This window comes from Rhinichthys klamathensis, unplaced genomic scaffold (genome assembly GCF_029890125.1).
Source record: "Rhinichthys klamathensis goyatoka isolate OS25496 unplaced genomic scaffold, OSU_Roscu_1.1 h1tg000281l_1, whole genome shotgun sequence".
In the NCBI taxonomy this organism is placed as follows: domain Eukaryota; kingdom Metazoa; phylum Chordata; class Actinopteri; order Cypriniformes; family Leuciscidae; genus Rhinichthys; species Rhinichthys klamathensis.
The window spans coordinates 7,916,966-7,931,244 of NW_026606800.1; the positions used below are offsets into that span (position 1 = coordinate 7,916,966).

Consider the following 14,279-nt stretch of genomic DNA (forward strand, 5'->3'; position numbering starts at 1 on the left):
ACCACTATTTTATTCTGAGAAACTTATAGTGACAGTTATTTCTTAATTTATGGTGTTATGTAATGAAAAGGTGTTATGTAATGAAAAAATGAGTCGATATCTTTAATATGAATTATGAGCGTCAGCCGCTCCCATTAAAAAAAAAAGAAAAAAACTCCTGTGAGGTCGTCATGAAAGCGCTTGACCAAACAACGTCCCTCTGGCTTTTAACTCGTGCAGTTAGATTGATAGATTTTCATAGGTTTACGTCAGATTTCTATAAAGAGGAAAAATATTTATTTAATTTATACCCAAAATGGGCCGATGTAATCATTATGAGCGCTGGATACTCTGATATACTGTGTTTTCAATCCATACTGGAAGCCTGAGGGCGCCATATGCACATTTAGTCCATATATGGAACACATGAAGAAGAGCCACATCATGTGACATTCCAGGAACTCCCTGACATAAACAAAGCTTTCAGATATGGCTGTAACATGCAGATAAATACCCAATAAGCTGTGGAGAAAAAAGGCACAAGCAGGGAAGAGAATGGTGAGATGCTTTACTACATAATACAATACTTTTACTTTTACTTTCAGTACTTGAGTAGTAAATTAAAAAGAGAACTACTTGCAATACTTAAGTTAAAAAAAAATTGAATACTTTAGTACTTCCACTTAAGTATGGTGCTTAAAGAGCACTTCAACTTCTACTCAAGTCACTTTTTTGATAGAGCACTTGTACTTTTACTCAAGTCTGCATCTCTAGAACTTTATACATCTCTGAACGTATCAGACCACTCATCCAGGTAAATGAAACCGGCGCTACTTTCATATTGCTAGTGATGGGAGAAACAAAGCATTTAAAAACTCTACATCTGAAATCTGAAATTGCATACAGAAATCGCATATTTTTCGAATGAATAAGTAATTACTTCACAGTAATTACTTATTATGAATTGTATTATGAATGTCATCTGGATTTACTTTGTCATGTTGCCATTGTCATGTGACCTACCAGTGTCAGTTTCGTTGCTTCAAGACATGATTACGGCAAAGCCCGTCTACAGAAAGCCTAGGCACTCCCTATTAAGTCCTATTGTACCGAATTTTGGTTGTAGTTCCACCAGAGTTCCACTGGGGGCGATCGTCCGAGTGCAGAATGAATGGGAGTCTATGGAGCTAGACGGCTAAATTTGTCTCTTTCACCCGATTCCCGTTGAGAAATCTCAGATTTTATTGTAAGTTTTGCAAGTTCAACGTGGGTTATAGGTCGAAAGTTGAATGAACGAGTACTTATGTCCTTTCGATTTCTTACAGGTTGAGTTGTTGTTGCCCATAACACGCTAGCATTCTGCTAATGAACTATAATAAACAACTTTATCGTCCGTCGGTGTGGACACTAATATAGCCTAGTAATCTATATAATTGTTGTTTTTTGTGTAAACGGGACATTTTTACTTTTACCCTAACAACCTCTTTCCCTCAACATCTACTAGCTCCATTTAACACAGCGTGATACCGTGTAACTCAGATCTGTTCGCTTCTGTCAGCTTTGCTTTGCAGTGATGATGACTCATGAAGGTCTTTGTCACAATTTGCAGTCAACAGTACTAAATAATGAGTAATACAAATATTTTCTCCTAACAAGAGTAGGCTGCCCAGTCGCTGTTTGAAAGGTTTAATATTTTCCAACCCATATGTCCGGCACTTTTTACAGTTGGCGTCAGTGCATGGAGAAGGTCTAAGTGCAGGCACTTTGAAGTGTTTGTGGTGTCGCCACATCTGCCAACAAGATGTGTTTGCGTGGGATATGGAGCTGAGTTAAAGCCAGGGGATTCAGGAGTTGTCGGTATTCTTTAACATCATGTGACAATGAACAACATCTCTTTCCTGGTGAGAGAGACTCATAAAATATGACCATTTATGTTAAGAATCTGCGGGGTGTCTGCATTTTAATTTATGCCTTTTAAACTATTGGAGTTAATATGGTCACTGAACAAGGGTTTAAGAATAGATAATAAGGATTACATGGTCATTGATGGGAAATGACTACATTCATTTTCCTGACATCGTTTGGATTAGCTTAATACATCCCGAGTAATAAAACTAAAATTGTTCCTGTCAAATTGTCCTAAGACGTGGGCATGGAAAATGCGGTGAGCTGTCAGCGCAATTTCTCCAGCCAGTGCATGTCCTAATCCTTTCACACATTCCAAATTTGGTGTAGGAATAGCAAAGAAACTGATTTCCAGGCCGTTTTAAAAACTCCATTCGGATCTTTAAAAATAGCAACTGCACAAGACCATGTCTGAGGTTCACTATAGCGCCAGGCAGAGCCATCTCCATATTTGTGTTAACCTCTGCACCCACAATTATGACAGAGCCTGTAACACAGTTAAACGATGGCAAAGCCACAGAAACTGTAGTTTAATCAGGAGTTTATAGAGCCAGTTTCTGCGGTGCCCATATCTGACACACTGCAAAGCATTTTCACAGTTCATAAGAATGACTTTGCCAAAAAGTGGTTGGCCTTAGGGTGTTATTTTCCTCTATAGCTTCGGTCTCGCTACCATGTGCCAATCCCGACAGCAGCTCTGCCATTTGTTACCATTATTAAAGTCATATTTCTCAGCTCGGTTCATAAATCGTACTTGAAATTGATGAGCGAGCTGCCTGCTCTCTCATTAGCAAGGGCTTTGCTGTGGCCGAGAGATGGCTGTTTGCTTAGGAAAATTCAGCATTCTTTGGCTGGAGCCAACCAATGTGAAATGAATGAAAATGAATCAGCATGTTGTGAGCAGTAAATGTTATTGCATTAGGCTTAAATGTATTCAATGATGTTGGTGGTTGTTTAACAGATTTCTTTTGTTGTTTTAAGTGACTTGCAGTACAAGTGCTGAACTGAAGGGCACAGTGGTGAAAGGGCAAGAAGTGTATCTTATTTAAAGTCACTCACTGGCCATCATTTTTATGTTCTTATATATATAATTACATGTATATAGATATATATGCCCTATGGTGTCTATGAGGAAACCAAACATGAGCAGGTTTGACTAACATACTGTATGAATCTGATAATTTTGTTCTGTACCGTATGCAATCCATGATATCCATATCACAGGGATTTCTTAACCAGTAATGTAACCTTGAATTTAAATGTATACATCCAACATATATGTCCATGCTAAACATATTACAATCAAGATGATACACAGATCACCAGACATTTATTTTAAGTCATGTCATTTTTTCCTCCAAACTATTCTCCTCCCAAAGAAAAATGAATAATAGTCTGTTGGCATTATCCCACAAGTTATTATACAAACCAAGCCTGAACCCCCAGTGGGGAAAAATGAGCTCAGCTTCAGAAGATCAAGAAGCAGGAAATACCTGCCGCTTCGTCCACTCTTTTTTTTTTTTTTTTTTTTGGTCCAGTTAGATTTAATGGCTCTCCTAGGCTCTCTCTATATTTTACCCTCTTATTTGTTTTCTTTCGCGTGATCGGCTCTCACGAGCCAAGCTGCAGTTCACCACAGAACAATCTGAAATGGAAGAGATTGTTCTTAACAACAAAAACATCTTCCCCCTCTTGCTGTGGAAACCAATAGTGAATCATGAACCTGAATGGCTTTGGTGGAAAACGGTTCGGGCAGGCTCAGTGTGCATGTGAGAGTTATTTTGGCTCATTATAATGTGATCTGAAAGGTTAGTGAATTGAAACCAGCATGAGGAATTATTCTTCCAAAGCCTGAGAGGAAAAGAAAATGCCTACAAGGTGATTATACAAGTTTTTCACAAAGAGCAAAACCAACAGATTACAAGAGACAGATTGTGTTATGTCACCCACTCCTTTGAATCAAATTGGGTGGGTTTACAATTAAACTTTGTACAACGACATTAAATTAGGTGCTAGCTGTAGCTAATTAGCTTGAGTTAGTTAATGGGCTTGCACACATAATTTCCTTCCCTTCTTTGGCATAATTGTGCTGGAAGACCCCTGTAAAGTAGTGAAATAGCAATGTTTTCCTCTCACTTAAACTGGGATACGGCACACAAAACAAGCTTCTGGCTTAGTTGTGGCAGAACTAACACATGTTACTAGTCAGGCTAGCTGAGGCTGCGCTAATTCGGAAAACAGGCATCGAATCTAAAGGCAACTATGTTTACTGTTTATGCCAGTGTGGTCAATTCTAATCCCCCGCACTGTAAAAGCCCCATCCAGTCACAAGGACAAATGTCTGACCTCAGCAACCAATCAACCACATCAGGCCAGGCCAAACAAGGTCACATGATCGTTGATGGGGCAGCCGTGGTTTGCGGCTGACGTTTTAAGGTGACTGTGGCCATAACTGCATTCTCCTCAATAGTACTAGTCTGACCGCATTGATGAACCAGACAGTTCTGAAGGAGTATGGTGCTGAACATCTGAACATCCATTTCAAAACCTAACCTTTTTGTCAGCCGAGACCTCTTAAACCTGAAATATTTACTTAAAATACCTCCTGAAAATAATATTTCAATAATTTAACAACACATGCATGTTCACCGTTCTTGGTAATGGTCACATGGCATGCCGATAAACATAAAAATATTTATTTTTTCCCCCACTGACCCTCAAATATGGAAAATATTCACTTTGAACGGCCTATCTATTTTCTTACTATTATGGTAAAGTTAGATGTATAAATCTTTACAAAAATATTTACAATGACTGTTAGTGGAAAATAATCACATTACGAAAAGTAAAGTAATAATATTGAATTTGCTAAACTTGAATACTGGATTATGAAATGGCGCCATCCAGAGTAAGAGTTATTGCCATGAAATCAAAATAGACAATTCTCAAGTCTAATTTTTATGCAATATTTGTTGTAAATGATTTATCCATGCACATCTTTTTCCCCCTTTAATTTATGTGCCCCTGTACTCTTTAATCAAAATCACTTCCTCTCTCTTGCAATAACATCTCTTCTCTTCTCTGATGACGTGTTTACTGGCCCGAGGGCGGCACAACCTGTCACTCACATGACATCACAGCAATAGCAAACCACAAAGATGGACCCTAAATTTTTTCCTATTCGAAAAACCATTTCACTCCAATATACGTCACAATAGGGACGAAAAAACGATTGCAACTGCCGTTTCATGCTGGCTTTAACAGTCACGTTTCCAAAGCATTCACCATTGGTCACCCAACCTGATAGCCCTGTTCCTTTGAGAGTGCCACAATGTTTGCTAATTTGTGTGGAGTCAACTCAGAATAGTTTCTGCATATTAAAACTGTGATACTAGAAGGCATTTGACATTTTAGGAATGATATTCCCTTTAAAACCTTCATATCGCTGTAATTTGTCAGAGTTTGAACAGTTTGGAGATCAAATTGATGTTATCAGCAGGACATGATATGGGTAGTCCATAATAAACTATTGAATATCAGCATGACCTATAAAAAGTAGGTGTAACTTAGCTCTGGCCTTTGAGCTGACATGTAGAATAAGCTCGAGAGTCCGCACCAGAAAACAAGCTGTGAATGTTTATGGTTGTACTCTGTCACTCTTCTGGCAGGAACCAGCCCCAAATCATCACAATCCTTCATAATGATTTAAAGGGAATATTTTGAGATTTTAAATACTTTTTTATTATTTTTTCTTTCCCTAACGCCAAACCATAATATGTCAATTGGTTGTATCAGATTGCACCCTGAGGACCAATTTTCTCGGTACCAAGCCTGTAGTTATTAAACTTTGGGGTTAAAGTCTAGTTATGAAAAGCATAAATTCTTATTAAATTTGATTAAAAGTAGATTTGAAGCAACTTGCATAAACTTTGACACCACAAATAAGCATTCATCTTTTTGAAAAATGAGAAATAATGAAATAAACCTGAATTTTGATGTGGTTGTCCACTGCCAGGTCTAGGCACAAGATCATTTGTCTATAATTACCTGTGTCAGTGCAACACTCCCAGTTGTCTGTCAATGTTATTTTTGACTCTCTGTGCCGGGAGCAGGGCTCAATTCAGCTCTAATATGACCAAATTTATTAATGTTATTTCTGTTAATACAGACCATTAGCTGCCAGACTGCCTGTGAGGGAAACGAGAAAGATTAGACTTGATAGCAGAAACTGCCAGGTACGCTAACCATTTCTGACGAATAGACATTTGGCTGCTATTTACAGAGAGATTTTTGAAAGAAATACGACTGCAGCCTGAGGGTGTTTGGAACCTTGAAAAATGTATTTGCAAAATCCCGTGAGTGCAAGGAATTTGCTTGGTAAAGAACCAGCGTAGATCACTCATAACAGAACAGGCGGCCTGCATTGCGTGCTGTGAGTGTTAGCGTTTTTTTCTTGACAAACCGTCTATTCATGGCGAAAAGGACCTGCTTGAATTTTTACACAGCACCGCTCAAGACATCTTTGTGAGGCTTACACGCTGAATATTTGAGGTGACTTGGTGATGCTCTTTATGCAGACACGTTCTGACAGATTTGGACAGAACCCAAGGCAGATACAAAAGAGTAGTCTGTCAAAACCAGGGATAATTCCCTTACTCTCTATGAAGACACCATCTGAGAACCATTTACCTAAACAGCGTGGTTTTTCATGGTTTGGGGAATACAATGAAGTTTTGAACTTGTTGACATTATTTATCCTTCTTTCTTTAAAAAAGAAGAGAATATTTGCTTTCAGAGACACCAAGAGCATGGAAATGATCTTATTTTCTGCAGTGTAAGCAAGACTCTCTAGTGCTATAAGTTGTTTAATATTTTGCTAATTTCACATGTAAAGATAATGAAGGCTTTGTCGTTTAAAGGAAATAAGTCTCCCATAATATAAGCATTTGGGAGATATCATGACATTTCTGAATGTGGTTCGGTGACTTAAATTTTATTGTTATGATATGTTGTAATGAAATGTCACTGTAATATATATATATATTATTTATTACTCAGAATGATTAACATTTCTGTACTCTAAATCACAAAAAAATACATAGACAAAAGCATTATGTTTTGTAAAAAATAAATAAATAATTAGTTTTTCTTTATTACAGTAAATATACAAAAATGGCAAGACAATTATATACACTTATCTGTTCCATTTCAACAAAAAATTAAATTATATTTTACAAAACCTTCACTAAAGATTTCTGTCAAAGCAAAAATAACATTTTTGGCATTTCTACATGATTTGAAATGGGTAAAAACGTATCATATGAGTAAACATAATATGAGTAGAAACTACACACAATGACAGCAGTCTGAAAATGGCAAAAGCTACTGGAAAAATAAAACTTTGATGTTCTGAAAAACAGATGTTCATTAACTGAAATTACTACACTCTGACATGTTAGTTGGTAAATGGGATAAAACATACTATGTATTTATAATATATAACTACTACTGTACCTAAGTGCATGTACAACACATCCATCTGAAAACACTCTCTGCTTCTATGTCTTTCATTTAGTGCATGGCGATCATCCATACAGGTACGATGGCCTCAGGAAAGCCTTCCTGCTTTTCAACGTCCAGTATGGAGAGGCCTGCTTTCTGAATGATGCTCTTCATGATGTCCAGGTGGCGAATGATGCTGCTGTCAATCGGGTCCAGCTTGCAGCCCTGCCGTGCCATGTTATCCTTAATGATAATCACACCATTGGGCCTCAAGCTCTCCTTAGCACTCATTAAAAATTCCATCAGGTCCTTATCAGTAAGATGACCTGAGAAATGTAAAATGGCTCATGAATTATGTAATTCTTGACAAAAACAGAGTGTGTAAATTTCAAATGTCCACAACAGACACTGTTCATGCAGCAACAGCAGTAGATTGTCCAGATTATTCTGTCCACTATAGGTACACCTTTTCAACTGCTTGTTATCGCAAATATTTAGTCAACCAATCACATGGCAGCAACTCAATGCATTTAGATGTGTAGACATGGTCAAGACGATCTGCTGAAGTTCAAACTGAGCATCAGAATGGGGAAGAAAGATGATTTAAGTGACTTTGAACGTGGCATTGTTGCTGGTGCCAGATGGGCTGGTCTGAGTATTTCAGAAATGGCTGATCCTCTGGGATTTTCACGCGCAACCATCTCTATAGCGTTTACAGAGAATGGTCTGAAAAAGAGGAAATATCAAGTGAGCGGCAGTTCTTTGGGCGAAAATACCTTGTTGATGCCAGAGGTCAGAGGAGAATGGCAAGACTGGTTCGAGTTGATAGAAAGGCAACAGTAACTCAAATAACCACTCGTTACAACGAGTTATGCAGAAGAGCATCTCTGAACGTACAACACGTTGAACATTGAAGCAGATGGACTACAGCAGCAGAAGAACACACCAGTGCCACTCCTGTCAGAACAACACGAAACTGAGGCTACAATTCCCATTGGCTTACCAAAATTGGACAATAAAAGACCGGAATAACATTGCCTGGTCTGATGAGTCTCGATTTCTGCTGTGACATTCAGATCGTAGGGTCAGAATTTGGTGTGAGCAACATGAAAGCATGGATCCTTCCTGCATTCTAACAATGGTTCAGGTGGTGTGAGGGATATTTTCTTGGCAAAATTTGGGCCCCTTATTACCAATTGAGCAACGTTTAAATGCCACGAGTTAAATGAGTATTGTTGCTGACCATCTCCATCCCTTTATGACCACAGTGTACACATCTTCTGATGGCTACTTCCAGCAGGATAACACTCCATGTCACAAAGCTCAAATCATCTCAAACTGGTTTCTCGAACAATGAGTTCACTAAACTCACATGGCCTTCACAGTCACGAGATCTCAATCCAATAGAGCACCTTTGGGATGTGGTGGAACGGGAGATTTAGATTATGAATGTGCAGCCGACAAATCTGCAGCAACTGCTTGACGCTATCATGTCAATATGGACCAAAATCTCTGAGGAATGTTTTCAGCACCTTGTTGATTCTATGCCATGAAGAATTAAGGCAGTTCTGAAGGCAAAAGGGCGTCCAACCAGGTACTAGCAAGGTGTACCTAATAAAGTAGCCAGTGAGTGTATATGCCACACCTCTCTCTCTAAAAAAAAAAAAATCTGGACAATATACTGGTGTTGCTTATATATAATTAATTAATTTATTACTTTTTCTTTTTGAATGGCCATTTGAGTCATATGCTTAATCATTAGGCTACAGTTCCTGGTATATAATAATTGTTGATTGTGAGTTGCTTCAGTTAGGTCTTAAAAAAAATCTGTCACCACAAGGAGTTCATGTACTATCTCAAGTCTTTATATGGTTTTAAGCAGTTTCATATAGATATCTCTGTCACCGGTGTCAAATATACACACAGGCTGCAGTCAGGGAGATGAAACTGTATACTGCAACAAAAGACCCTGACCAGCATACAGCTGCTCACATTACAGAAAATGGAAATGGATAGCCTGCAACTACTAAAATAAGATGTAGGGAGGCAGAAAAAAAGGTCAAATTAAAGGAGTCAATGCAGGTAACTTATTACTGCAAAATATACAGCATGATATAACAAATGAATGGTCACAAGCAACCCACTCACAGGTAACCCACTGCATCCAGATGACATCGTATCTGTTTGAAGCTGGGGTGAATTCCTGCAGATTGTAAAGGTAGTAGGCCTCCACCCGGTCTGCGTAATCTCCGAGGTAACACTCATGAGCGTGGAGGATGAAATCTTCCATCATGTCAAGCATCTCCATGGATTCAAACACAGGAAACAGAACTCCTTTAGAAACTCTCCCGATTCCACAGCCACAGTCTAGTGCTCGCTTGGTGCCAGCCTTTCCTGGACCCTAAAGGGACCATTAAAAACCCCCAAAACATTTTACTTTTTGATGTTCAATAATAATAATGAGTGCTATAACACAAGAAATTAAAGAAATCTAAAGACTTCAAGTCCAGGTTCATGGTCAAAGTTTTAGCACAACAGCTGAACACTATTTATTAAGCTAATGCTATTTGTCAACTTGGATGTGTTAGTTAACCACATGTTCAAAAAGTAAAGGTGTGTGCTCTTTTGATCTTTATGTCATCTAAAGAGTATGTGTGAGCACACTACAAAGGCAATATGCAATTGAAAAGAATTGCCTGCTGTCATAAAAACTGATCAGTTGACTTAACTTAAAAAAAAGTGAGAAACACATTGCCTTAAAATTATTAAGTAAATAAACCCCATACGTAATTTAAAAAAATTGTGTAATTGTCAAGTTCACGTAACTTACATTTTTTCAGTACGCATCAAGTTTATTTACTTAATAATTTAAAGGCAATGTGTTTCTCACTTTTTTTTTAAGTTAAGTCAACTGATCAGTTTTTATGGTGTAGGCTGTGTCTGATATTTATAAATTGATGTACTACATTCAACTGATTAACAGATTTTTTACTTTTAGACACAAAAACAATAGACTTGAACCAGGAATGACTAGTACATTTCACAAGTAATTACAAAGAAATGGCAAGTAATATTATGGCATTTTGAGTAGGAAAACGGAAAAGGTTTCTTGTACTCCAATTATCCTTGTTTTACTTATACTTACAACAAATATTTTTTAACAGTGTATTTCAGTATTTTTCTTGTATATACAGCCACTATTAAGTACACTGAATAATAAACATTCAGTATCAATAAGAAAGGCAAAATTTCATACAACAAATTTCTTCAGGAACTGTCTTGAGCCTTCAAGGTCAATCTCAGATATCTCCAAAAAATCTCCCATCATGCCCTCTTCTGACGCCGGGACGTCCTTGTAGAAGTTCTGTGCCCTGTAGTAAAACTGCTTCTCCCCTTTAATGTACTCACAAGTCACTGCATAGAGTTTCACTGTAAGGCAACAAACGTCACTTAGTAAAAAATGCACAATTCTCAGTTTATTGTGAGAATTTTTAACATTTACAAGCTAGAGAGAAAAATGAGGCATTCATTAAGTTAGTCGAAATTGAATATAATTATAGTAATATTCAATACTATTATAATATTGACATTTAAAGGTCATCTGTGCATGGGGTCAAAGCATCTCAAGGGAAAGTGTACAGTTATGAAAAGAAGTTTCAATGCAGTTGTGTCTTCTCATTCACTTCTCACAACACCATTTAGTCATAATTAGTTCTTTGAAAGGGGTTATTAATAAGAATGTTTTCATTCAGTTTATGGTGTAACATCGGAAATTCCAAGTTGCCTGTATTGATACTGTTGATATTGACAGTGTTGTTACACACAAGGAATGCTTTGTCGTGGGCACATTTAGGTTTAGATGGTTTGAAGCAATTCAACATGCAAAACTCTGTCAGCATCAGTCTAATGCCACATTATTAAGTTCAGCTGGAACATCTGCTCCCTCAAATGGCTGGTCTTAAAGGACAGACCAGTCATTAAGTCCATACATGCTCGGAAAGTTCGAGTCAAACATCAAATCACCAGATGATTAGCGGGAAGAACTTGCTGAAGTGCTATAAGTGAGAGAACTGGCAGAGTGAATGGATTGTGATCCTGAATTTGTGAGCAGGCCAGAGTTTGTCATGTGAATCACAAGTATAGTAGTCCAAGGTCGAAAATAGTAACACTGGGCAATGTTTCCTTGTGGACTATTTTATTTTGGTCCTGTATATTTTTTCTTGGTCCTCTATATTTACCTTAATCTGCTTTGCGTTATTGGTCAAGAGGCAACAAAACAACCCGCTAATTTCAGCTATAAAGTCCAAAACAGACAATAATACTCATTTTTCTTTTAAGCTCTCACAAAATACTTTCTGAGTTCCTTTTAACAGGTCCTTTAAAAGTATGAATGACTGTCTTTCCTTTTGGTCAAAAAGCTGATCTCATATGTACTATATGGATCTCATATGGAATAATTTCCACTTGCATTAATGCAGCTTTGCTGAATCTTGGCAGGGATTTATAGGTCCCATTATGCTTTGCATGGGCCAGGTAAAACAAACATTGAATAATTGTTATTTTAAGTTTCTTTCTTTATGCTTATTAAAACAATGCAAATGGTTTTTAAAAAAAGTTACTTTTAGCATGATAACAGCAAGATCAATTGTTAGCTATTTTCCTAGGAGATTCATTTGGGTTACTGTTTTATACCGTTCAAAGTATAAGTTTTAAATAAAAAAAAACTATTTCAAATATTTTGAACTTGAACCATGTTTATTTTTACCTCAAATATCCCATTGTTCCTTTACATGTAATTTAATATCAACTGTCAAGTATATTTGAGGGTTTATCTGAAGATTACTTTACCTGTGTGGTCATTCATTTATTAACCTGCGCTGTCTCATATATCTGTTTTCATAACTTAAAAGTAGCTCATCAGTAACGATACAAATAATGGATGTGTCTGTTGAAAGAAATCTGGCCTCTCAATCCAACCAACAACTCACAGTAACACTGACAGACTGGATTACGTGTTTCCACAGTTTACACTATACCCACCTGAATAAATAAATATGTGAACCAGAAAACACAAGCTCACATTCTTCAGACAAGGACTACTGTCAACAACACAACAAAACAAAATTGTTTATGAACTCCAAATCATTGTATAATATTCACGGTTGCTTAAAGGCGAACATTTGTTTTTCTTAATGTTTCAACAACCTTAAAGGGATAGTTCACCCCAAAATTAAAATTCTGTCATCATTTACTCACCCTCAAGTTGTTCAAAAACTGTATGAATTTCTTTGTTCTACAGAACACAAAAGAAGATATTTTGAAGAATGTTTGTAACCAAACAGTTGTGGAGCACCATTGACATCCATAGTATGGAAAACAATACTGGGCCCATTGACTTTTTGGTTACCTATACTCTTTAAAACATCTTATTTTGTGTTTAACAGAAGAAAGGAACTCAAACCGGTTTGGAACAAATTGAGGATGAGTAAATGATGACAGAATTTATTATTTTTGGGTGATCTATCCCACTACACTTAACCACCATCTCCAAAGCCTCCAAAGACAGCAAAGTCAGCTGTCATTGCTGCTAACACATCAAGTTATATACAGTGGAATGTAAAGAATGCAGCATGCATACACGTTTATGAAATTATGCTTAAAATAGTAACATGGATCTGTACATTGATTGCATGAATGAACATATGTAGGCCTATACAGTGAATATCGGTTGAATATTGAGGTTTAGCTGTTTACCAGTATCTGCTCAAATTATCATCACAAATATGTAAATGTCATTTTGATAGAGACATGCCAGTAACATAAATATTAATAGATGCAGATTGAAAAATCTTTGTACAGTGCGGCTCATAATTCACACAAAAAATTCGGTAGCACTTAATTTTACACCCATGTTCTGCATGTCATTAGTTATTAAAGCAATTACAATAACTAACCCTGATCCTATCCCTTAACCTAACCCATGTTACCTTATATTACCAGTACTTTCTTGGGTAACTTTACTGTAAGTACACGTACTGTAAAATAAAGTGCAACCAAAATTTCTTACCCAGAGGAATCTTCTCCAGGAGGTACAGGTAGCTGGCGAAGAACTCCCTCCTCAGAGTATTGTGCAAGTGGAAAGACATACTGTGTTTGCACATCTCATCATCTGTCTTCGCCCAGCGGTCTCGAAAGGCTTGATGTGTCCCGCTAAACTCCCCGATGGAGGTGGAATCAGACATTCTGAATCTTCTGCAAAGTGACTCAAAGTGTATGTGGTAACGTGCGACTCAATTGGTCTCTGGAAGAAATGCTGAAGACACCCCGGTGCTGCTATATTAGTAGGAAACCTCTGACAGAGGAGCTGTAACTGACCAGTTAAGCGTTCTTTTCTCAGCAGAGTGCTTAAAACTACCACCTCTTATCAGATCACCTGCTTTAGGCCTGGGGTGGATGAATGAGAAAGGGACTGGTAAGATTGCGTCAGAATAGGGGTGGTGCCTTCTCCAGTTCTCGAAGAAGGTCCTTCTCCTAAGCTCCACAGACACATCTAGAATGACAAATCAGTGCATACCAACACATGACCCAGAAGGTTGTGCATTCATTCACAGCTAGTGACAAGTGGCTTATGTAGTAGCTATTCTTAGCACCGCCTTCTCATGTTTGTATACACAGTATTGCTGACAAGTTTAAGGTTGTGAGGAAAGATCAAAGACATCTAATCTGAACATGCTGTTGCTGCTTACAATCTGTATATGCATTGACATTGTCACCATATTGTATGTTACAATAGCAACATACAACTGAGAAAATGCAATGTTTTTTAGTTATACATGCAAATCATATGAGAAAGCAGAGAGAGAGAGATGGAGAGGAGAGAGAAAAAATATAAA

General features: G+C 37.5%; 1 protein-coding gene across 1 annotated transcript; it reads right to left on the minus strand.

Moving 5' to 3' along the window:
• Positions 1-7,220: 7,220 nt before the first annotated feature.
• Positions 7,221-13,943, minus strand: ntmt2 (N-terminal Xaa-Pro-Lys N-methyltransferase). Its single transcript, XM_056269505.1, has 4 exons — positions 13,454-13,943; positions 10,643-10,815; positions 9,535-9,787; positions 7,221-7,712 (listed from the first exon to the last, which is right to left on the minus strand). Exons 1-4 carry the CDS (start codon positions 13,626-13,628, stop codon positions 7,456-7,458), a joined length of 858 nt encoding a protein of 285 aa, XP_056125480.1. The 5' UTR covers positions 13,629-13,943; the 3' UTR covers positions 7,221-7,455.
• Between the last annotated feature and the right edge of the window lie 336 nt (positions 13,944-14,279).